Source organism: Bombina bombina, chromosome 12, assembly GCF_027579735.1.
Source record: "Bombina bombina isolate aBomBom1 chromosome 12, aBomBom1.pri, whole genome shotgun sequence".
Taxonomy (NCBI): domain Eukaryota; kingdom Metazoa; phylum Chordata; class Amphibia; order Anura; family Bombinatoridae; genus Bombina; species Bombina bombina.
In genome coordinates, this window is record NC_069510.1 from 50,999,141 (window position 1) to 51,024,708 (window position 25,568).

Genomic DNA, 25,568 nt, shown 5'->3' on the forward strand with positions numbered 1-25,568 from the left:
GTGCAAGTTTTATTCCCATTTAGCTACCAAACAGGTCTGCCACCGTGCATGGTAGTTTATTTTACAAACCGTATTACCGGTAGACGACTAGTGTTCAAACTTCTTAGACCAGGCTGTCAGACTAAGAAGTGTTTAGCCAGTCAGCAGCTGCCGGACGTCCACCACTCCAAAAAACAGGCTCTGACACTCTCCTTCTTGCTTCTTCCCTCTCAGATAGGGTGGAGCACCGGCGTCGAGGGATCACTGTTTTGCACATGCGCACTGCGCAGTAAGAGCCAAACATTGCTGGTCAAGTTCTCCTGGTGCTGTCAATCACCAGGAGAACATACATAACCAGTGCTTATTGGCTCCCCTGCAATCTAAGAGGCCACCTTAGAGATGCCTCTATATGAAGCTTTTTAGCCGTGCTGCAGCATAAACCACCACCTGTCTCCTATGACTGCACGTTCCTGGTATGGGATGCAGTTACCTAATGTATGTAGCAGATGTCCCTTCCTTTGGTTTGCTCCCTAAGCTTTAGTGGCAATACTTCAAATGGTGGTGAGGAAGGTGATGGGTTCTCCATATGGTTCTGCTCCACCAGTTTCTCATACTAGGTCCTTCTTGCCACAAGGCTGTGGCAAAGGAGAGGTGCCGTGGGGCTGAGATGGCTATGAGACTGGGATATTAAAGGAAAACGTTACATAGACCTCTCTCACAGCTACAAGAAGGCTGGCAATTAATTTTTGTTGTATATAGAAGAGGTTATTTTAATATCAAGGATACCAAGAGAATGAAGCATATTTGATAGAAGAAGTAAATTTGAAATTTGTTTAAAATTGTATGCTTTTTCTGAATCATGAAAGAAAATATTTGGGTTTCATGTCTCTTTAAAGAGCTGAGAGAGGCAGGGTTGCAGAGGGGCCTGTGCGGGTAGTGGGTGGGCTGTAGCCATGTCTGGGCAGGTCATAGTTGTGGCTCAGGCAGTCCCTTAAAACCGGGATGTTGAAAGGCTGCAGGTGAGAAGCAAGCCCAACATGGCGCCATAGCCAAACATCTACACTTTGGTCTCGTCTGTCCAAAGGACATTGTTCCAGAAGTCTTGTGGTTTGTTCAGAAGCAACTTTGCAAACCTAAGCTGTGCTGCCGTGTTCTTTTTAGAGAGAAGATGCATTTTCCTGGCAACCCTTCCATATAAACCATACTTGTTCAGTCTTTTTCTAATTGTACTGTCATGAACTGTAACATTTAACTTGCTAACTGAGGCCTGTAGAGTCTGAGATGTAACTTGGGTTTTTTGCAGTTTCTCTGAGCATTGCACGGTCTGACCTTGGGGTGAATTTGCTGGGACGTCCACTCCTGGGAAGATTGGCATCTTGAATGTGTTCCACTTGTGAATGATCTTTCTCACTGTAGAATTATGGACTTGTTTGGAAATGGCCTTATAACCCTTCCCAGATGAATGGGCAGCAACAATTGCTTCTCTAAGATCATTGCTGATGTTTTTCCTCCTTGGCATTGAGTTAACACCTGATTACTCCAGACCAACAAACTTCAGCTTTTATAGAGGTGGTCACATTTGCTGATGATCAATTAATCAAGGGCATTTAAATTGCAGCACCTGGCTGCTACTTAGCCTTAATTCCTATGGAAGCAGTAAGGGTGTACTTAGGTTTTCACACATGGCTTTTCCCTTTTGTCTTTATTTTTGTTAAATAAATCATGACACAGTGTCATATGTCATGTGTTGTTGTTCATCTGAGGTTGTATTTACCTAATTTTAAGACCTGCTAAGAATCAGATGATTGTTATTCTGTCCTGATACGTAAAACCACAGAATTAAAAGAGGGTATACTTTTGCATGACTATATATATGTGTGTGTGTGCTAAATTAAAGGGCCATAATACCCAAATGTTGAAACACTTGAAAGTGATGCAGCATAGCTGTAAAAAGCTGACTAGAAAATATCACCTGAACATCTCTATGTAAAAAAGAAAGATATTTTACCTCAAAAGTTTCTCAGTAGCCACATCCCATTGTAAAGGACTTCTAAGCAGCAAATCAGTATGTCTGTCCCAGGACAGCTAAGGGGTTGAGCCTTGTGCACTCGCATGTTATTTCCCTATTCAGTTTAAAGGAAGTTTACTATGAAATCTCATGAGAGTTAAGTGAAATCTCATGAGATCACAGTAAAAGAGTCCATGACCTCAGCACTGCTGATGTTGATTGGCTGCTGTTCATTTCTTCATTTTTTTTACCTGCAGCTGGGCAGTAACTGAGTATAACTTTTTACACAGAACGTTCTCTGCTGAGCTGAGGAGATTATGAGGTAAAATATCTTCCTTTTTTACATAGAGAGGCTCAGGTGATATTTTCCTGTCAGCTTTTTACAGTTATACTGCATCAGTTTCAAGTGTTTTAGCATAGGAGTATTATGTCACTTTAAATATAAAAATAATCAGATTGTGTTAAAGACAGCAAACAACTTGATTTTACACAATTTTTTTTCTTTTTTGATTCACATAGAAGTCATAGATCATACAATTTTTAAATAACTTTCCAATTTACTTCTATTATCAATTTTGCTTCATTCTTGAGATATCCTTTATTGAAGGAGCAGCAATGCACTACTGGGAGCTAGCTAAACGCTTCAGTAATCCAATGACAAGAGGCATACATGTGCAGCCACCAATCAGCAGCTAGCTGTCAACTCAGGTATGTTTTTCAACAAAGGACACCAAGAGAACTAAGCAAATTAGATAAAAGAAGTAAATTGGAAAGTTGGCTAAAAAATGGTATGCTCTACCCGAATCATGAAGGAACAAAATTGGCTTTTGTGAACATTCTGCCTCTTCAGAGCATGGGCAACAAACTGTTTCTCTAGCATTCACTAAATAATAAACTAGCTCATGTTGCTCTAGAAGATTTATGACATTAAAGGGACATAAAAAAACAATTTTTTTCTTTCATGATTCAGAAACAAAATCCAATTTTAAACAACTTTCCAATTTACTTCTATTATCTAATCTAAGAAATGATGATATCTGAGGGGTAAAAGGGAGAGTGTATGATCTGTAAGGAGTGATACAGGGACTTGGGGTGATTAGTAAGGCGGTGCAATACTAATTACTTGAAATATACATTTTTTTTTATTTATACATCACACATTTAAACACATTACGGTCAATCATCATATAATTCAATAGCTTTTTAGAAAGTAATACTATATACAAAAAAACAAAAATACATAGATTTTTGGTGCAACTTAAGTGTACAATTTTACCAAAAATATAAATGTAGGCCGAGATTACAAGTGAAGCACTATGGTGCATTGACAATGTTGGAATCCAATTGCCGCTTCCAATTTTTGATGTCGTATTACAAGAGACCTGAAACCCAAAATGTTTCTTTCATGATCCAGATAGAGTGTTCATTGTTAAACAACATTCCAATTTATTTCTATTAACGATTTTGCTTTATTCTTTTGATATCCTTTATTGAAGTAGAAGCAATGCACTACTGGAAGCTATCTGAACACGTCGGTAATCCAATGACAAGAGGCATATGCAAGTGCAGCTACCAATTAGCTGCTAGCTCTCAGCTCAGGTATGATTTTCAACAAAGGATACCAAGAGAACTAAGCAAACGAGAGAATAGAAGTATATTGAAAAGTTGGTTAAAATTGTATGCTCTACCTAAATCATGAAGGGAAAATGTTGGGTTTCATATCCCTTAAAGTTGCATTCTGCCTCTTCAGTGCATGGTTAACAAACTGACTTCCTGTTTCTCTAGCATTCACTGAGTAGTAAACCAGCTCATGTTGCTCTAGAAGATGTATGACATTAAGATAGCTATGTCTCTCTGCGCTGTTCTGTATTACACAAAATAGATTGTTGTGGTGTCCGATTACATTTAAAATGTACAGTCTGCGTATAAGCGAGTACTGTAGAGGTAATTTATAGCAGACCTGACCTCAGGTAAACTTCAGGGTATTTATAAGACAATAAAGCATGTTGTGTTGGCTCCACATCTACTGCTAGCTGGGTCAAATAGGGACATTTTCCTCTTTGCTCATTACCTACATCACAATAGAGATGCCTATTAAAATATATTTCAACTTCTGTAGCAATATGTGGTTTCTCTGTGCCCTTTAAAGTAACATTAAACACTTTGAGATGGTAATATAAAATGATAAATTGTATCTATAAAAAAACCTCTGCAATATACTTTCATTATTTATTTTGTCCCCTTTTCTTGTAATTCCATTCTGAAATTGTGAGCTTTTCAGTTCTTGTTAGAAATGGAAGTGCAGAACACTGTTATATAACACACAGCCATTGGCTGCACACTCTAGTGACCTATTTATAACTGTCCCTAATTGGCCACAGCAGAGAAGGTAACCTAAGTTACAACATGGCAGCTCCCATTGTTTTATAGACACTAAAACCTTACACTTATTTTGTCACTATTTAAACAGCTAATGAAACCTCTAAAAAAATCCATCTGCAGGTTATTCTCAGACTAATCTGTTCTTTGAATGCATCATTCTATCTAGCATTTATTTAGTGTTTAATGTCCCTTTAACATTTGTTTAACCCCAAAACACACTTTAGTATTTGGTTTATTCTGCAATCATGTTACACCTTTATCCTCCATATATCCATGGAAATGTGAGTGCAAAGCTAAGAGTCTCAGGGTAATGTTAAATAGCAGCCAATGAGAGGTTCATCCCTCTTTTCCTCACTGGGCAGCCAACTGTGTACGGACACCTAATCAACCGCATAGATTGTGCAAAAAGATGGCTTCTTCCACCAAAGACTTTGACCTCTGATAGTTAAAGATTATTTGGCTTCATTAAAAGTCATATTATTGGTGCAGCTTGAGTCTCTGTAGAACACGCATATTATTTGAAGCAAGTGGTAAATGGAAAGGGTTTCCTATTTCTCCGGGCAAGGCCAGGACATCTTTATGAAGGTTTCCAACTACAGAGCCGGCCATGCTGTAACAAACAAGACAACAGTAGATACAAATAAACTATATGGCTGTTAGTACAAATGAGATCAAATTGCTTCTAACCAAACAGTTATAGCTACATTTTATATTGCCTACCATAGGTATCCAAAAGGGAGTCATAGTGATCACAGTAGATACAGTTATAGCTACATTTTATATTGCCTACCATAGGTATCCAAAAGGGAGTCATAGTGACCAAATGTCCCTCTGGCTTTCAAGATTCAGACAGAGCTTACGATTTTAAACAACTTTCTAATTTACTTCTATTATCAAATTAGCTTTATTCTCTTGGCATCCTTTGTTGAAAAGGATACCCAGGTAGGCTCAGTAGCTGATTGGTGGTTGCACATATATGCCTCTTGTCATTAGCTTACAGATGTGTGCTGCCATTTTCCAGCAGTGCATTTCTGCTCCTTCAATAAAGGATACCAAGAGAATAAAGCAAATTTGATAATAGAAATAAATAGGAAAGTTGTTTTAAATTGTATGCTGTATGCTGTATGCTATTTCAAAATCCTAGATGGTAAAAAAAAAACATAACTTGGAGCCCTTATACCAACATGAGACTCAGTTTAACACATAGCTGATTTGGAAATAAGTATTTCCTAAACTATTTTAAAATTACTTTAGAGCAGACATCTTTCAACTTGGCCCTCCAGAGGTTTTGGAACTACATTTCCCATGATGTTCTGATATGCTGGCTGAGCAACATGGGCAATGTAGTTCCAAAACCGCTGGAGGGCCACGTTTGAGGATGTCTGCTTTAGAGTAATACATTTATGAGGCCTCTGAATCTCTTTTTTTGGCTAGAAAGAAATCAATAAATCCATAGGGCCCCTTACTGGGGAGAGGGTATTCTCCTCTTTTAAATGTAGATACTCTAGATGTAACATGGTTGATGTGAAAATTGCAATTTCTTAAAGGGACAGTGTACCGTAAAAATGTCTCCACATTAATGTGTTCCCATTTTGCCCGATGGAGTGTATTAAAATGTTTACAGATAGATCTTTTAATTTTATTTTGTCAATTGAAATAGTTGATTTATCTATTTTATCCCCCACCTGTACTGAAAATTTTAGTAATTAAGTACTGGTTATAGAAAAGCTGTGTAAACAAGCTATGTAAACAAGAAGCTGTTAAATAAATGAAACCCCTAGTGTATGTGTGTGTGGGGTGCTCTCTCTGAGTGCTGCATTTGTGTACATAGACAGGGATAAGATAAGGGGCATTATGCATATAGAGAAAGATAAGATAAGGGTGTCTGCTCTTCCTAGAAGTTTAGCCCATTTAAATAGGCTATGGTTTCAATGGTAGCAAAAACAGCCATTTTATATAGAAAAATAAACCTAAAGGATCGATTTTCCACACAAGTTATACTCTGCAACTAGAATGACAAGTCACTGGAGACACATTTTACACTGCACTGTCCATTTGAGCCATTATACACCATATAGCAAAATATTAAATACTAACATTATTATCATCATCATCAGGTATTTGTAGAGCGCCAACAGATTCCGCAGCGCTATAAACATAGGCAGTATACAAGATAACATTTATACGGATCAAATGGGTAGAGGGCCCTGCCGAGAGTTGCACTATTGTAATCGGCTCTTATGAAGGCGATCTACAAACAGCTGGGCTCGTAGGCTTACATTCTAAGGGGTTCAAGGGGAAAGCAATGGAGTTAGGAAAGGTTAGTGTAGGTTGTATGCATCCCTAAATAGTAGAGTCTTTAGGGAGCGCTTGAAGCTGTTAAAACTAGGGGAGAGTCTTGTGGAGCGAGGCAGGGAGTTCCACAAGATGGGAGCCATTCTGGAGCAGTCCTGTAAAATGGGAAAATGAGGAAGTAACAAGAGAGGAGCAGAGTAGGAGGCCGTGAGCAGAGCGAAGGGGGCGGGAGGGAGAGTATCTGGAGACAAGGCCTGAAATGTAGGGGGGAGCAATGCATTTGAGGGCTTTTTATGTCAGAGAGAGGATTTTGTGTTTAATCCTGGGGCAAGAGGAAGCCAGTGAAGGGATTGGCAGAGAGGTGCAGCAGATGAAGAGCGACGTGTAAGGAAGATGAGCCTGGCAGACGCATTCAGTATGGATTGTAAAGGAGCTAGGCGGCAGCTAGGGAGACCAGAGAGGACAGAGTTGCAGTAGTCGAGGCGGGAAAGGATGAGAGAGTGGATTAAAATCTTAGTTGTGTTCTGTGTAAAGAAAATGTCTAATGTTAGAGATGCTTTTAAGGTGGAAGCGGCAGGCTTTAGCCAAGGACTGAATGTGAGGAGTGAAAGAAAGGTCTGAGTCAAGTGTGACCCCAAGACATCAGGCATGTGGGGTAGGGGTAATGATAGAGTTTTCAACAGTTATAGAGAAATGGGGGGGGGATTTTAGAAGAAGGGGGGGAAAAAGGAGCTCATTTTTAGAGAGATTTAGCTTAAAGGGCCACTATAAGTAAATATTTTCTATGCCTGTTACTAACTAACTACCCCAAATACGATTTTATCAATAGCATTTCATTAACATATCTCTACCGTATATCAGAAATCTTGTCTACAAATTTAATTGTTTTCCAAACCCACTCCGTGGGTATCCTTTGCTCTGTACCAATCCGTTTACAATACCTAGGTTCCAAAATGGCGCTTTAAACACAAAGTTATTGGTTTAAGTATTTTGAACATGCAGTGCTGAAAATAGTGGGCAGGATAACGTGACATCATCGGCGAATAAAAGATATAACTTTTACAACGTTCTGAAACTTCGTTTTGGAGAAAATATAGGTCAGTAGGTTTTAATTAATGTTTATTAACTTTAATATGTTAGTTGTTTAGCTTAAAAAATATAACAGAAAGTAATCCTTTAAGGTAGTGAGAGGACATCCAAGATGAGATATGAGAAAGACAGTTAGTGACACGGGTTAGCAAGGAAGGAGATAGGTCGGTGCAGAGAGGTAGATTTGGGTGTCATCAACATACAAATGATATTAAAACCCATGGGACTTTATTAAGGAATCTAATGATGACGTGTAGATTGAAAAGAGATGGGGACCGAGGACAGAGCCTTGAGGTACCCCAACAGAAAGTGGTAACGGGGCAGAGGATGCTCCAGAGAAGGCTACACTAAAGGTACGGTTAGATAGATTGGAAGAGAACCACAAGAGAGCTATGTCGCAAATGCCAAAGGATTGGAGGTTTTGGAGCAAAAGAGGGTGGTCAACAGTCTCAAAGGCTGCAGACAGATCAAGGAGGATAAGCAGAGAGAATTGGCCTTTGGGTTTTGCTGTAAGTAGGTCGTTGGTAACCTAAACAATTGCTGTCTCTGTGGAGTGATTGGGATGAAATCCAGATTGCAGTGGGTCAAGGAGAGAATTTAGTGTAAGGAAATGAGATAGACTAGGAGAACATAGATTTATCAATCTATACAAAATAATGCATGTGAGGTATGTTATACACATTGGGTAATAGGTAGGTTGGGAATGATGGGGGCATTAGAATGTGATTCCTCGCCCTGCCACTATAACAAAAGTGGGATTATTCCAACTCTGACATGTGAGGAACTAACTGCTCAGACAATCACAGACACTGTGTCTAACTCAAGAAGGCAATTGAAGAATATATGTAGGGGGTACTTAAAGTGAATTTACTATGTGACCATCCACACAGGCAACCCAGGCTATAAACCAATCAGCTGTGAAGCAGAACACATTTACCTGGATCTCTTCTCTGATTTGACAAGTTTTAGTGGAACGGTTCTGAAGCTGTGATACCGCGTTACCTCAGGGTGATGTTGAGGCCACACTGGCAGTTTGCATTCCAATGATCCTGCAGAAAAAGAGCCATAATTAGAATTTCAACACCTAACCTAGACAACATTAGCAGGTCTGCTTAACTTGCAGGCTCAGCCTATTATTATGGGCATGTCCTGGAGATCAACAGGTGCTGGTTTTAATAACCAAAAACAGCAAATTCAGACAGACACTTTGTGTTTTCATGCTTGTGTGTGGTGTCACGGGTATGCCTGTAGAGCTTTAAGAGTTTTCATTATCAGCCAGCGAGCTTCTCTCTCAAAAAACACCTGTGCACTTTCTGTTTTGTATTAACATGTTTAAATAATGCTTTTTTATAGGCATTATATAGCTGTGATGATAGCTCTCAGTGAGAACTGTTCCAACACAAAACACATCAAGTATGGTTCAATACCTTAAAGAGATATTCCAGCCAAAATTGAAATCCACATGGAAGCATTTAAGGTCTGAAAAGAAGCAGTTTTGTAATATACAAGTATTAGCAAAAATGCTTCTAATAAAAGTTATAGCTATTTCAAAAGTGTATTTAAGTATGCGCCGTGCACCAGCATTTTAAACACAGCACTTGATCAGAGAGCCTAAGGTGCTTGTATCCTCTGGTAATGACTCAATTTGTTAATTGCTGACATGATACAATCCCCACTGGTGCTCTGAGCAGCTGCAGTATTTAAAATGCTAGTGCACTTAGAATAACTAGCTATGCTTCACATGCACGTGCAGTGAAAAATGTTAACACAATTTCATCACTAAAACTAGAATTTTACTTACCAATAAATTAACTTCTGCCTATTTAAAGAAGAACCATATTAGTGCTGGTGAGTATTTTGCCTCTAACTGGTAGAGTAGGCAGAAACATCTCACAGAAATCAGAGTGAGTGTCAAATTGGTGTCTAACTCAAGAAGGCAATTGAAGAATATATGTAGGGGGTACTTAAAGTGAATGTAAATTTTGATGCTAAAGTGCCCGGTTTTTAAAAATTCGATTAAAAACAGGGGCACTTTAATTCATCAAAATTTACATTTCACTCGTTGTGAAAAAATACTTACCTTTTAATCTTGACAGCCGCTCCAGCTTCCTCCGCCCGTCGCAAAGCCTCTTCCTGGGTCTAAAGTGAGGAATCCGGCTTCCTCCAATCACGGCTTCAAATCACACACTGATTCCCCCGGGGGGAGAAGCCGCGATTGGAGGATGACCGATCCATCATTTCTGACATCAGAAATGGCTTTGCAACGTCTGGGGGAAGCTGGAGCGGCTGTGAAGATTAAAAGGTAATTTTTTTCACAACACAAGTAAAATGTAAATTTTGATGAATTAAAGTGCCCCTGTTTTTCATCAAATTTTTAAAAACCGGGCACTTTAGCATCAAAATTTACATTCACTTTAAGTACCCCCTACATATATTCTTCAATTGCCTTCTTGAGTTAGACACCAAAGACACCAATTTGACACCAAATTGATTTACCAGTATAAAATATAATCACCTAGATTACGAGTTTTGAGCGCTATAGGGAAAGTAACGAATGCAACAAAAGTTGCGTTATTTAACCCCCTATAGCACAGCCATTACAAGTTTTAAAACACCCGGCTTTTGCATGCGATATGGTTGCGTTGAGCTCCATATCGCACAAAAAACAAGCGCTGTTTTGACGTGCTCGTGCACGCTTCCCCCATAGACATCAATGGGGAGAGCGGGTCAGAAAGAAACCTAACACCTGTGATCGCGGAAAGAAAAGCTCCGTAACGCAGCCCCATTGAAGTCTAGGGGGAAAGAAAACTAACGTGTAAACCTAAAACCCTAACATAAACCCTAAGTCTTAACACCCCTAATATGCCCCCACCAACATTGTCTCCACCTACACAATGTTATTAACTCATAATCTGCCGCTCCCGATAACGCAGCCACTATACTAAAGTTATTAACCCCTATTCCGACGCAGCCCAACATCGCTACCACTATATTAAAGTTATTAACCCCTATTTTGCCGCTCCCCGACATCGCCGCAACTAAATAAAGTTATTAACCCCTAAACTTCTGGCCTCCCACATCACTACCACTAAATAAACCTATTAACCCCTAAACCGCCAGCCCCCCACATCGCAACAACCTAAATTAAACTATTAACCCCTAACCCTAACGTAACCCTAACCCTAACACCCCTAACTTTAACATAATTTAAATAGAGCTAAATTAAAATTACAATTATTAACTAAATAATTCCTATTTAAAACTAAATACATACTTACCTGTGAAATAAAACCTAAGCTAGCTACATCTTAGGTTTTATTTTTATTTCACAGGTAAGTTTGTATTTATTTTAACTAGGTAGACTAGTTAGTAAATAGTTATTAACTATTTAATAACTACCTAGCTAAAATAAATACAAACTTACCTGTGAAATAAAACCTAACCTAATTTACACTAAAACCTAAAATTACAAAAAATAAAAAAACACTAAATTACAAAAAATTAAAAAACGAAATTATCAAAAATAAAAAAGAATTATACCTAATCTAATATCCCTATCAAAATAAAAAAGCCCACCCAAAAAAAACAACAACCCTAGCCTACAATAAACTACCAATAGCCTTTAAAAGGGCTTTTTGTGGGGCATTGCCCTAAAGATATCAGCTCTTTTACCTGTAAAAAATACAAAGACCCACCCAACCAACCCTCCAAAATAAAAAACCTAACTCTAAAAAAACCTAAGCTACCCATTACCCTAAAAAGGCATTTGGATGGGCATTGCCCTTAAAATGGCATTAAGGTCTTTTACATCGACCAAACCCTAAACTAAAAAAAACCCCACCCAAAAAACCCTTAAAGAAAACCAATCACTAATCCCTGAAGATCCACTGACAGTTTTTGAAGTCCTGCTTGAACGATCTTTATCCAGGTGGCGAGAAGTCTTCATCCAGAAGGCCTCTTCAATCTTCATGCCGGCGGCAAAGTCCTCATCCAAGCGGCTAGAAGTCTTCATCCAGACGGCCTCTTTAATCTTCATCCAGGCCGCATCTTCTATCTTGATCCCGGTGGCGCGGGTCCATCCTGAAGACATCCGGCGCGGAGCATCCTCTTCATACGGTCGCCGCTGTACACTAAATCTTTAATGAAAGGGATGCAATTCAAGATGGCCTCCCTTGCATTCCTATTGGCTAAAATATTTGAATCAGCCAATAGGAATTAGAGCTGCTAAAATCCTATTGGCTGTTCAAATCAGCCAATAGGATTTAAGCAGCTCTTATTCTATTAGTGTTAGGATTTTTGTGTAGTTTAGTTTTATTTAATTGGTAGTTAGTTTAATTGTTAGTTTAAACTTAGTTTTTTTAATTTGACAGGTAAATTTTAATTTAATTTAAACTAGGGAATTTGTAATTTAATCTAAAGTTAGAGGGTTGTTAGGTTTAGGGGTTACTAGTTTAAATTAGTTTATTGCGATGTGGGGGCTTTCGGTTTAGGGGTTAATAGTTTAGTTTAGTATATTTCTTTGTGGGGGGCTTGCGGTTTAGGGGTTAATAGGTTTATTTTAGTGGCGGCGGTGTGTGGCTTAATAACTTTAGTATAGTGGGGGCGATGTGGGGAGGACAGCAGACAAGGGGTTAATTATATTTGAATAGTGTTTACGATGCAGGAGGGTGGAGGTTTAGGGGTTAATAAGTTTATTATGGTGGTGACAATGTCAGGGAGCGGTAGAATAAGGGATAATATTTTTTTAAAGTGATGCGGGAGGGCGGCGGTTTAGGGGTTAATTCGTTTATTATAGTGGTGACGATATCGGGAGCGGCAGATTAGGGGTTAATACATTTAATATAGTGTTTGCGAAGCGGGAGGGCCTCGGTTTAGGGGTTAATAGGTTGTTTATGGGTGTTTAGTGTACTTTTTAACACTTTAGTTATGAGTTTTATGTTACAGATTTGTAGCGTAAAACGCATAACTACTGACCTTAATGACGTTACAGATCTTGTCTTTTTAGAGTGTAACGCCGTTTTTTTTAGCCAGAACGCAAAACTCATACGAGTGCGGTACTGACGTTGCGTTACAGGCTAAAAAGGCTTGTGCTACACCCATACCGACAAGACTTGTAAATGCTGCGTAGCTGTTTTAACGCTGAAAATACCATATTTTCAGCGTTAAAAGACGAACGCACAGACTTGTAATCTAGATGAATGTTTTTTGTCCCTTAACTGGGAATATTTCTAAATCTGAGAAAGTAAAAAGAAGCTGTATATTTACACTTTATATAAGCCATAGGATAACAACGTGAATCAGCCTGGATACATACTTTAGCTTTCTCAGTACATAACTAGATAAATCTGTTAGTACTCTTCTAAGTATATTTGGGTTGCATTTTCTATAAAGTTAATTGAAAAATGGATTTAAACTTCAGATTACCCTTAAGAGACATCTGAGGGTCAGCAACATGTAGTAAAATCTCAAGGTCATTATAAAAGGTATCATTTGAAATAACAATAGTACAAGCATTATAAAGGGATACTAAGCCCAATTTTTTTCTTTCATGATTCAGACAGAACATGCAATTTTAAGCAACTTTCTAATTTACGACTACTATCAATATTTCTTCATTCTTTTGCTATCTTTATTAAAAAAACAAACAGGAATTTACAGCTTAGTAGCCAGCCCATTTTAAGTTCAGCACCCTGGATAGGGCTTGCTTATTGGTGGCTACATTTAGCAAACTAATACACAAGCATAACTCAGGTTCTGAACCAAAAATGGGCCAGCTCTCAAGCTTTACATTCCTGCTTTTAAAATAAAGATAGCAAAAGAATGAATACAAATTGATAATAGGAGTAAATTAGAAAGTTGCTTAAAACTGCATGCTCTTTCTGAATCATTAAAGAAAAAATGTGGGTTTAGTGTCCCTTTAATGTATCAGTCACAAGAAATGTAGTCATGCAGATTGCACAACATCTCACCCTAGTAGAGTATGTTTTAAACGTATCATCGACAGGAGTATGCAGGCATTCAAGTATCTTCTTGAGAGATATTCAAGAACAAACAAAAAATATATTAAATATTATAAAGAGTTGTACCTAAATTCCATGTACCAAACATTTAAGGAAACACAAAATTGTGAAAAATAACTACTGTATCTACAGGTGAAATTCGAAAAATTAGAATATTGTGCAAAAGTTCATTTATTTCACTAATGCAACTTAAAAGGTGAAACTAATATATGAGAGAGACTCATTACATGCAAAGCAAGATAGTTCAAGCCGTGATTTGTCCTAATTGTGATGATTATGGCTTAAAGCTCATGAAAACCCCAAATCCACAATCTCAGAAAATTAGAATATTACATGCAATCAATAAAACAAGGATTGTACATAGAACAATATCAGACCTATGAAAAGTATAAGCATGCATACTGTATGTACTCAGTACTTGGTTTGGGCCCCTTTTGCAGCAATTACTGCCTCAGTGCAGCGTGGCATGGAAGCTATCAGCCTGTGGCACTGCTGAGGTGTTATGGAAGACCAGGATGCTTCAATGCTTCTGCATTGTGCGGTCTCATGTCTCTCATCTTTCTCTTGGCAATGCCCCATAGATTCTCTATGGGGTTCAGGTCAGGCAAATTTGCTGGCCAATCAAGCACAGTAATGCCACGGTCATTGAACCAGGTTTTGGTGCCTTTGGCAGTGTGGGCAGGTGTCAAGTCCTGCTGGAAAATGAAGTCAGCATCCCCATAGAGCTCATCTGCGGAAGGAAGCATGAAGTGCTCCAAAATCTCCTGGTAGACGGCTGCGTTGACCCTGGACTTAATGAAGCACAGTGGACTAACACCAGCAGATGACATGGCTCCCCAAATCAACACAGACTGTGGAAACTTCCCACTGGACTTCTAGCATCTTGCAGTGTGTGCCTCTCCGTTCCTCCATACTCTGGGTCCTTGGTTTCCAAATGAGATGCAAAATTTGCTCTCATCAGAAAAAAGGACTTTGGACCACTGAGCAACAGACCAGGTCTGTTTTTCTTTAGCCCAGGTAAGACGATTCTAACATTGTTTGTTGTTCAGAAGTGGCTTGACAAGAGGAATACGACATTTGAAGCCCATGTCCAGAATCCATCTGTGTGTGGTGGCTCTTGTGAAAGTCCCCAACACTTTTGAATGGCCTTTTCCTGACAATCCTCTCCAGGCTGCGGTCATCCCTGTTGCTTGTGCAACTTTTTCTTCCACACTTTTCCCTTCCACATAACTTTCTATTAATGTGCTTTGATACAGCACTTTTTGAACATCCAACTTCTTTTGCAATTACCGTTTGAGGCTTTCCCTCTTATGGAGGGTGTCAATGATGGTTTTCTGCACAACTGTCAGGTCAGCAGTCTTTCCCATGATTGTGATTCCTACTGAACCAGACTGAGAGACCATTTAAAGGCTCAGGAACCCTTTGCAGGTGTTATGGCTTAATTAGCGGATTAGAGTGGAACACTTTGATTCTAGAATATTGTACCTTTTCACAATATTCTAATTTTCTGAGATTGTGGATTTGGGGTTTTCATGAGCTGTAAGTCATAATCATCACAATTAGGACAAATCACGGCTTGAACTATCTTGCTTTGCATGTAATGAGTCTATCTCATATATTGGTTTCACCTTTTATGTTGCATTAGTGAAATAAATGAACTTTTGCACGATATTCTAATTTTTCGAGTTTCACCTGTATTTGATAGAAAGGGTACGTGAGAGAATAATGCAGGCATACATAAATAATCATTATATGGCAAAGCCACAAATAGAAAAGGAACTTATAATTGAACTCTCAAGGTGTACTCTGGAAAAGAACTGTACCATCTGGATAAGTACAGGGAAAAATAATAGAAGAGTGCAGATAGCCTGCAAACCGAAGAACCCCTAATACTAGTCTGTCTGCTACTGCAAGATCTTACTGTATGGGACTATGGGTGAGGGTAGCTGGCAGGGACACCTTGAGATGTTTCAGAACTACATTACCCATGATGCTTAGGCAAAATGTCGTTTTGAAACATCTGGAGGACCAAGGTTCCCATCCCTGATTTACATGATAACACCACATTGTTACACATTTTCATGAATTTATATAACAAAATTGGCTTGAATATTACATTATTATCTTTAAAATGTATCCCAAATGTTACTGTTTTGAAACAAAACGACTAAGTCAGTTACTCACCACCAGTCTGTGAGTCCTTCTGTTGTGTGTTTCTGGACCGTGGTATTGTTGGAGTCTTTTCTTCTACGCTATAAACTGAGGGATATTTCATGGATAATCTGTAGAAGTTTTCATCCCCATTCCTCAGTAGTCTAGAGACATCACAATTCTGGTTTCTGTTTCTAAATTTTAGAAGTGGATCTGGGAAAAGATTTACTAATAAATATGTTTGAAATATAAGATTTGAATTTGAGGTCAAGTTTGAATTCAATATTTATAATAGAAGCTGCAAAAATTCTCCTATACAGTATTTATACACATACTGTAAACTAAATGATGGCTGTCTCTAAAATGCAATGCCCATGGGAACCAGGCAACATAGGGAGAATATACTCATGTTTTTTTTTTGTGTGTGAAATTACTCTCATTTGGTATCAGTGTGTTCATGGGTTAAATTAGACATTCATGATTCAGATAGAGCAGTGTTTCTCAACCTCGGTCATCAAACGCGCGTCAGAGGATCAGTATGAAAGCGTTGTCACTTTTTTTTTTAGTTTTAAAAGATTTTTATTTGATGTTTCAACATAACATAGGCATAAACAGTATACAGTAAGTAATAGTACAAGGCAACAATGTTACATAAATATGGTTAAATTGAACACGTTGGTTGAGATTGCCAATGTTCCTTTGGGAGATTGTCCAGGTTTCCGAGTAAAGAGTGTGAGACCATATTGAGATTGTTGAAGTCTGTGTAGTGATATAGCTGCTTTATATGTATGCATGTTTGGCACTCCCAGTCCTCCCTTATCTTTGGGTAGGTACATTGTCTGTTTTGCAATTCTAGGTCTGGTGTTTTGACAGATGTATTGTTCGATAAGCGATCGAATATTGTCAAGATATTGTGATGGAAGATGTATGGGGGTGGTTTGCAGCATGTATAGTACGCTTGGGAGTTTGTTCATTTTTACTACATTTACTCTTCCCATCCAGGATATTGTTTTATTTTTCCAGCTAGATAGATCCGCCATTAAGGTTTTTTCTAGTACTCTATAGTTGGCTTGGAATATAGTCGTAGGGTATGATGCTAAAAAAAATGCCTAGGTATTTTAATTTAATTTTTGTCTTTTGAGTGGGCAGGATGGTATTAGAGCATTTAGGCTCTTTTCCTCATATGAGATATATAATATTTCAGATTTTGTAATATTTAGGAGGAAGTTGGAGACTCGTCCTAAATCTGTGAATGTTTCTAGTGTCCTTGGTAATGATGTTTCTACTTTGGTAAGTGAGAGTAGGACATCGTTAGCATGAAGTGCTAGTTTGTGCTCCATTTTGCCTATCTGTATGGCTGTTATCTGTTTGTCGTTCTAATTTTTTGTGCCAGTGTTTCTATAGATAGGACGAAGAGAGCAGGGGAGAGGGGGCATCCCTGTCTTGTGCCGTTACTTATATGAAATTTGTTAGATAGGAGACCATTTACTTTGACTGTAGGGGATGAATATAATGAGAAGATTAGGTTGATACATTTTTCGCTGAATTTCATTTTTTGCATTACTGCTTTTAGGAAGTGCCAATGGACTCGGTCAAATGTTTTTTCTGCATCTGTAGAGATGTACTGTGGGGGTGTTATTTTTTACGTGGGATATGATTTGTAAAATTTTCATGGTGTTATCCCTAGCCTCTCTCCCTAGGACAAATCCCACCTGGTCATTGTGTATCAATTTGGGTAGGTATCAGTTGATTCTGGTGGCTAATATTTTGGCAAAGATCTTTTTGTCCGAATTCAGTAGTGAGATAAGGTGGAAGTTTTCGGGTCTGTTCGGATGTTTTCCGGGTTTCTGCAAAGCTGTCATGTGTGCTTCTAGCATATTTTCTGTAAATTCCCCAGTGTTCAATAGTGAGTTAAATATGTTTGCTAGGGGTAGTGTGAGGTGGTGTAGATATTTTTTTTAATATTTCATACCTAGACTGTCTGGCCCTGGGCTTTTCCACTAGGCATGCTTTTTTATAGCTTTTTGAATCTCTTCAATTGTTACGGGTGAATCTAAGCTGTTTCCTCTTTTTTAGATATGTCTCTATATCTTAGAGTTTAGCTGTGTTCGTAATATTGTATAGTATTGCATAGTATTGCCTAAATACATCGGCTATGTTATTACTATCCTTATAGATGTCTTCTTGTTTATTTGATATAGACTATATATGTGTATTGAGTTGACTTCTTTTGAGTGCTTTTGCTAGAGAAGAACCTATTTTATCTTTTATGTAAAAATATTTTTGTCTCGTTAGTGCAGATTTTCTTTAGTATTCTTTTGTAAGATGCTCTTTGAGTAGTAGTCTGGCTTGTGTCAAAGAACCTAGAATTTGAGCCGAATGTGGGTTTTTTTTTGTGCTCTTTTTCCCAAGAACTTATTTGGGCTAGTGTTGAGGTTAAGAACTGTCTGTTTGCTTTTTCCCCCTAGCTTTATGTACAATAAGTTCGCCCCTTACCACACATTTGTGCGCTTCCCATATAGTGGTAGGTTTTTTAATGTCTTCTGTGGTGTTTTCCCTAAAGTAATTTCCCAAAGACTGGTCTATTGCCTGCTTGATTAGGACATTCTCTAGCATGAATTTGTCTAGTCTCCAAACAAAAAGTGGATGTGGAATATCTGGCCAGTCCACATTACATTGTACTGGGGCATGATCGGACCAAGTGATTGGTAATATTTTTGAGTTAGTGATCATGTGCAATCCTATCCTATTTGATCAGAAAGAATATAATCAATTCTTGTGTACGTGTTATGTGGATGCAAATAAAATGTGTAGTCCCTGGTATGTGGGTTATTTGCTCTCCAAACGTCATGTGGTTTCAATTGGGCTAAATGGCTAGAGATTGTTTTTATTATCCATTTGGAAGCACTTGTGTGTCCTGTAGATGTGTCTAGAGCTGGCCCCAGTGGTAGGTTGAAGTCCCCTCCAAGGAAAAGTGTGCCTTTAGCGTGTTCTACTAGAGTTGGTTAATTGTTTTGAATAGGTAGTGTTGGTCTTTGTTCGGTAAGTAAATCCATAGATTTGAGTGTTGCGGTGGTGTCCCCTGTCGGAGGCGATAATGCTGACTGGGAAACCCCATCTGTATGTTATCTTCTGTTCCCTCAGTGCAGTCGTAATGAAGTGTAGATCTCTCCGCTTCTACAGGGTTGTTGGGCTTAAGTCTGCAAATATATGCGTGTGGTTTCCACCATACATTATTTTCTGTTTTTGTCTGGCATGGGGGAGTATTTCTTCTCTATCTTTATGATTGAGGAGCTTCACTATGATGTCTCTGGGGGGTGCTTTTGCTGGTGGTTTCGCCCTTAGTGCTCTGTGGGCTCTTTCTATGCATATATCTAGAGAGCTGTTTGTACCCGTATTGGTTCTAAATAAGTCTTGGAGGCAGTCTTCTATAGCATTCGGCTGTATAGATTCTGGTATGCCACATATGCATAAGTTATTACGCCTTCCTCTGTTATCTAGGTCCTCCACTTTCTCCATTTTAAATTCTGCAAATCGCTGTGATAGATATATACTCTATACCTCCCAATGAGAATCACATTGGCACATATTATTGGCTGTATAGCCTAGCTTTGGTTGTGTGTTTTTAATCTACTTTTGTGTGTGTGTGTGTTTGCATGACTAGTAATTCAATAAACATAGATATTTATGTAAATATGAGCGCTTGACTTTACTTAACACATTTTTGGCTAAGGTGATGATATTGATTAGTTTGTAACAGGTTTTCATTATAGCTGAACCAGTGCACAGATTAATTAATCAGCTGATCAGTAACACTATGGTTACTAACCTGCTCTCACCCATCAGCTGATTATTTGCACTGGTTTAGCTATAATGACAATCTGGCCTGTTGGGGGTACTTGAGGACCGCGGTTGAGAAACAAAGAGATAGAGCTTAAAGGGACATTATACACTCATTTTTTCTTTGCATAAATGTTTTGTAGATAATCTATTTATATAGCCAATAAAGTTTTTTTTTTAAATTAATGTATAGTTTTGCTTATTTTTAAATAACATTGCTCTGATTTTCAGACTCCTAACCAAGCCCCAAAGTTTTATGTGAATACGCTCGACTACCTACTTCAGCTTGCTCCTGTTTGTGTAAAGGGTCTTTTCATATGCAAAAGAAGGGGGAGGGGGGGGGAGTGTCTTATTTGCCACTTGCAGTGGGCTTTCCAGCTACCTTTTCAACAGAGCCAAACTGACAGCTTCTAAGTAAGTTTTTAAACAGTTTTATACTGGATTTTTATATCAGTATCTGTGCATATTATTCTTTATAGTAGTGTCTATTACATGCAGTTATATGAAAATGAGTGTATACTGTCCCTTTAACATTTTAAACAACTTTCCATTCTACTTCTGTTATGTAATTTGCTTCATTCTCCTGGTATCTTGCTTTACTGCAAATCATACCAAGGTAGGCTCAAGAGCAGCAATTCACTACTGTGAGCAAGCTGCTGATTGGTGGCTGCATATTTGTGCCTCTTGTCGTTGGCTCACCCACTGTCCTCAGCTAGCTCCCAATAATGCATTGCTGCTCCTTCAACAAAAGATACTAAGAGAATGAAGCCAATTTGATGACAGAAGTAAATTGTGAGGTTGTTTAAAATTGCATGCTCTATCTGAATTATGAAAGTTTAAATTTTGACTTTAGTGTCCCTTTAAATAGTATGCTAAGGTCAGATAGCCTTGTTTACTTTCAGTTTTATGCCAGTTGATTATTCCTATTTAGAGTTGACAACAATGTGTTTTATCTGTTATACAAAAATATGTTGCATAAGAGAGGAAATGATTGGACATATAATTCTTCTTCTTATTGTTATTATCAGGTATTTGTAGAGCGCTAACAGGTTCCGCAGCGATAATCTATATATAAACATCAGACTTTAGCTTCTGTTAGATACATATTAAGTATACATATATACACTTATTGGCAGTGGTACCTGGATCCTTTCTCACCTCTGACATGTGGTAGCACGTTTCTGCAAACTGGATATCTTTCCTTATCAGGTTCACTTGAGCAGTCAATGTTAAAGCTGAATACAAAATCAAACAGAAAAGATTGAAAATTAGGTAATGCCATAAATCAGATCATAAATTCAGTACAGCCCTTGATCAATTATCTGAATATTTATGCTGAGCCAAAATATCATCAACGTATTGTTCTCCATATTAAAAAGGGACATAAAAGTCAAAATGTCGCTTTGGTGGTTCAGATAAAGCAGATTCCAGTCCTCAGGACTTAACTAGAGTACAGGGGAAATAATCAGCTGATGGTGAGCTGATTGTTTCACATGTGCTTTAGTTAAGATATAAAGTAATATTTGGCCTGTTAAGGGTCCTGAGGACTGAGTTTGGGAAACACAGAGAGAGCATGCAATTTTAAGAGACATTTCAGTTTACTTCTATGATAAAAATTTACTTTGTTCTCTTAGTATCTTTTGTTGAAAAGTATATGCATATATCAGCAGTAGATATACACTACAGGGAGCTAGTTGGATATTGGTGGCTACACACAGTTGTCATTGGCTCAACAGATTTGTTCAGCTAGCTCCCAGCAGCGCATTGATACTCTGGAGTAAACACATAGTTATATGCAAGCAATAGCAAAATAATACAATTATTTAACACATAAAAGGGCAAAAAGAAAACTGCTATCATGTCCCTTTAAAGGGAGTTGAAGCCTATTTTTTTCTTTCATTAATCAGAGCAGCAATTTGAAGCAACTTTCTAATTTACTCCTATTATCAATTTTTCTTTGTTCTTTTGGTATCTTTATTTGGAAAAAAAAGTTACTTTAAATTGCATGCTCTATCTGAATCATAAAAGAAACAATTTGGGTTTCATATCCCTTTAATATACCTCATAACATATTGGTGTAACCAAATAATATATACGATTAATTGTAATGTTGTGTATTTTACTTTATTCTGAAACTGTATTCTGTAGCACAGGACTTAGCAGATATGTGCACATTATAACATACATTCTATATTTGACAGTTTGTCCCAAGCTGTTTTCTGGCGGTGACTGTACACATTTGCTGTCACTCTTGGATTCCTGGTGCAGGAGGTATTCTGGTACTAAGCTGCAAAATGACACGACAGGCATTGGCCGCAGGCTCAGAATGCTTGGGGACTTTTTGTCGTAGGGGGATAATATAGGCCTCACTGATTGGGCGCACACATTTTGTGACGTTTCTGGTTCTCTTATTGACGACTGCTTTGCAAGCTATAACGATAACGAAGGCAAAAGATTATGAGCAACGTCTTGTATACACTTTAGTATTAAAAGATACCTAATGGAACAGTGAACATTTTGAGATTGTAATATAAATTGCTTATTTATACACAGTAAAACTTTGCTACATACTTTCATTTTTTATTTTGACCCTTTTCCTGTAAAACTGGGGATTTTTCCTTGACTGAAAGAGCACATGGCAGGCTCCACAAGGCTAACCTTGCAACATATCTGCATTTCATTCACATTCTGTTATTATTTCTGCTGAAGCCAAACAATTTATATTTTTCTATCACAGTGAAAGTGGCAAACCCTGTCTTCTGCAGGTTTATTCAGATTAAAATAATATAAAAGCAACACAACTGCAACGCGTTTCACAGTGCTGCCGGCAGCACTATAAAATGCATTGCAGTTGTGTTGCTTTTATATTTTTACCTGAATATACTTCCCCTTAATATACAGGGGATATATTGTTAGTGAGTTCTTTGCTTGGACTTTACCAGTTTTACTAGTCTCTGGACCTGTGAACCTAATCAAACCAACGGAGGGAGCCAGCTGGGGGCTCTAATACAGCCAGCCTGTGTGGATTGCATTTATTGATAGTACATTATGCTTGTGAGTATATCCCTACGGAGGGCAAGCATTTGGGTCTTGATGTGGGAGACAATTTCATGATATACTGCACCATTGTAGCGCCTTCTTGTTCTTTTCATTATCTATCTATCTATTGGGTACTTGTAAAGAGCAAACTAATCACCCGTGAAGGTCTCAAGGCGCTAGGAGAGGTCAAAAAGAGGGTGGGATAAGGGAAGACGATTCAGTGGAAGAGCCAGGTCTTGAGGACCTTCCTGAAGTTTGTAAGGGAGGTGGATTGTCTGAGGTTCAGCTGGAGGGTGTTCCATGTCTTTGCTACCATATAGGAGAAGGATCTTCCTCCATCTGTTGTTTTCTTGAAGCGGGGGATGACTGCAAGTGCTTGGTCGGCAGAGCGGAATTGTCTGGGGGGTTTAGAAATTGACGCGGTGGTTGATGTATTCCGGACTGATGTTGTGGAGGGCCTTGAATGCGTGGGTTAGGAGCTTGAAGGTGATTCTCTTGTTGACGGGGAGCCAGTGCAGGTTCCTTAGGTGCTCGGTGATGTGGCTTTGGCGAGGGATGTCAAGGATGAGTCTGGCTGAGGCGTTGGAGCCGTTTCTGGATCTTGATGGTGGACCCGGAGTAGAGTCCATTACCGTAGTCCAGTTGACTACTGACGAGGGTGTAGGGTGACAGATTTTCTGGTTTACAGTACTCCATAGTTTTGGATTGGCTGTTCTACATGCACATGTTTTAGAGGGTGGCACAAAAGTGAGCTAGTTGCATGTTTCTGTAACAAAATTCTATATTATTTAATTATATATTAAAGGGACATGAAACACATTTTTTTTTCTTCCATAACTGAAAGAGGGCATGCAATTTTAAGCAATTTGTTTAGTTCTCTTTGTATCTTTTGTGTAAAAGCATACCTAGTTAGGCTTTGGAGTTGCTGATTGGTGGCTGCAAATATATGCCTCATGTTATTGGCTCACCCATATGCATTGCTGTTTCTTCAACAAAGAAAACCAAGAGAATTAAAGGGACACTGAACCCACATTTTTTCTTTTGTGATTCAAATAGAGCATGCAATTTTAAGCAACTTTCTCATTTACTCCTATTATCAAATTTTCTTCGTTCGTTTGCTATCTTTATTTGAAAAAGAAGGCATCTAAGGTTTTTTTTGTTCAGACCTCTGGACAGCACTTTTTAATTGGTGGATGAATTTATTCACCAATCAGCAAGAACAACCCAGGTTGTTCTACAAAAATGGGCCGGCATCTAAACTTACATTCTTACATTTCAAATAAAGATACCAAGAGAATGAAGAAAATTTGATAATAGGAGTAAATGAGAAAGTTGCTTAAAATTTCATGCTCTATCTGAATCACAAAAGAAAAAATTTGGGTTCAGTGTCCCTTTAAGTAAATTAGAGAATAGAAGTAAATTGGAAAAAAAGGTAAAATTGTATTCTGTATCTGAATCATGAAAGAAAAATTTCGGGTTTCATGTCCCTTTAATCTCTAATGGTATTACTTTAATGGAGAATAGTTTACAGTGACTTCACTAGTATCAATTTCATGTAGAACTAGAGAACGCTACCTTCACAGGGGCTCTGCCCTTTCTGGGCAGGGCCACTTCCTCATTGGTGCAGGATTCAGCAAGGCTCCTCCTCGTCTTTCTCAGTTGTGTCTTCACTAAGTCCTTAGCTGCTTTCTCAGATTCTAAATTGGCCTAAAGAAAATAGATTGTTTAATTGATTGGCTATGGTGATAAGTCATGGATTAAAGCTACTACAATTCCCTTGGCAATTTATTTTTTCATGTATAGGCATTTTGTAATTGAGCAGTAGATATTTTGTTCTGACTATTTAAAGGGACAGCATATGAATATATGCAGTGAACAGCAGTTTACTGATAAATAAAACCTGTAAAACACTTTCTATAGGCATATTCATTTTAGCAGTTAAAAGGACCTTAAAGTCAAAATTAAACTTTCATGATTCAGATTGCGAATGTAGTTTTTAAAAACTTTCCAATAATTTCCTTTGTTCTCTCTGCATCCTTTATTGAAAATCATACCTAGGTATGCTCAGGAGCACTACTAAATGCTAGCTGTTAATGATATAATATATATAACACTTTACATTGGTTTACCCTATGTGTTCAGGGTGTGTTCAGCTAGGTTTCACTAGTGCACTGATAATCTTTCAACAAAGGATACCAAGGGAATGATGCAAATTTGCTAAAAGTAAATTGGAAAGTGTTTTAAAAATTGTACTCTGAATCATAAAGAAATCATTTTGGATTTCAAGTCCCTTTAATAAATACCTCCTTTCATTTAGGCGCTGCCCTTCTTGAAACACATTTTTTTTCTTTCACTGACATAGCTGTACCTCCCTTGCTAACGTATAATGCGTGCCTCCACGTCATCTACTGTCATGCAGAAGCCTGGGAGCCATTTCCAATTATAATCAACAATGGGTAAGTATTAAAGGGACATGAAACCCACATTTTTTTTTCTTTCATGATTTAGAAAGAACATGCAATTTTAAACAACTTTCTAATTTACATCTAGTATCTAATTAGCTTCATTCTCTTGATATCTTTTGTTGAAAAGGATATATCAATAGGCTCAGTAGCTGCTGATTGGTGGCTGCACAGATGCCTCGTGTAATTGGCTCACACGTGCATTGCTATTTCTTCAACAAAGGATATCTAAAGAATGAAGCAAATTTGATGATAGAAATAAATTGGAATGCTGTTTACAATTGTTCACCTGCACTGCCTAAA

At 38.1% G+C, this 25,568-nt stretch overlaps 1 protein-coding gene across 1 annotated transcript; it reads right to left on the reverse strand.

Moving 5' to 3' along the window:
• Positions 1-3,110: 3,110 nt before the first annotated feature.
• Positions 3,111-24,503, reverse strand: LOC128642578 (uncharacterized). Its single transcript, XM_053695344.1, has 6 exons — positions 24,379-24,503; positions 21,950-22,194; positions 20,923-20,999; positions 15,958-16,137; positions 8,691-8,802; positions 3,111-4,979 (listed from the first exon to the last, which is right to left on the reverse strand). The coding sequence occupies exons 2-6, from the start codon at positions 22,072-22,074 to the stop codon at positions 4,847-4,849; spliced, it is 627 nt and encodes a 208-aa protein (XP_053551319.1). The 5' UTR covers positions 22,075-22,194; positions 24,379-24,503; the 3' UTR covers positions 3,111-4,846.
• Between the last annotated feature and the right edge of the window lie 1,065 nt (positions 24,504-25,568).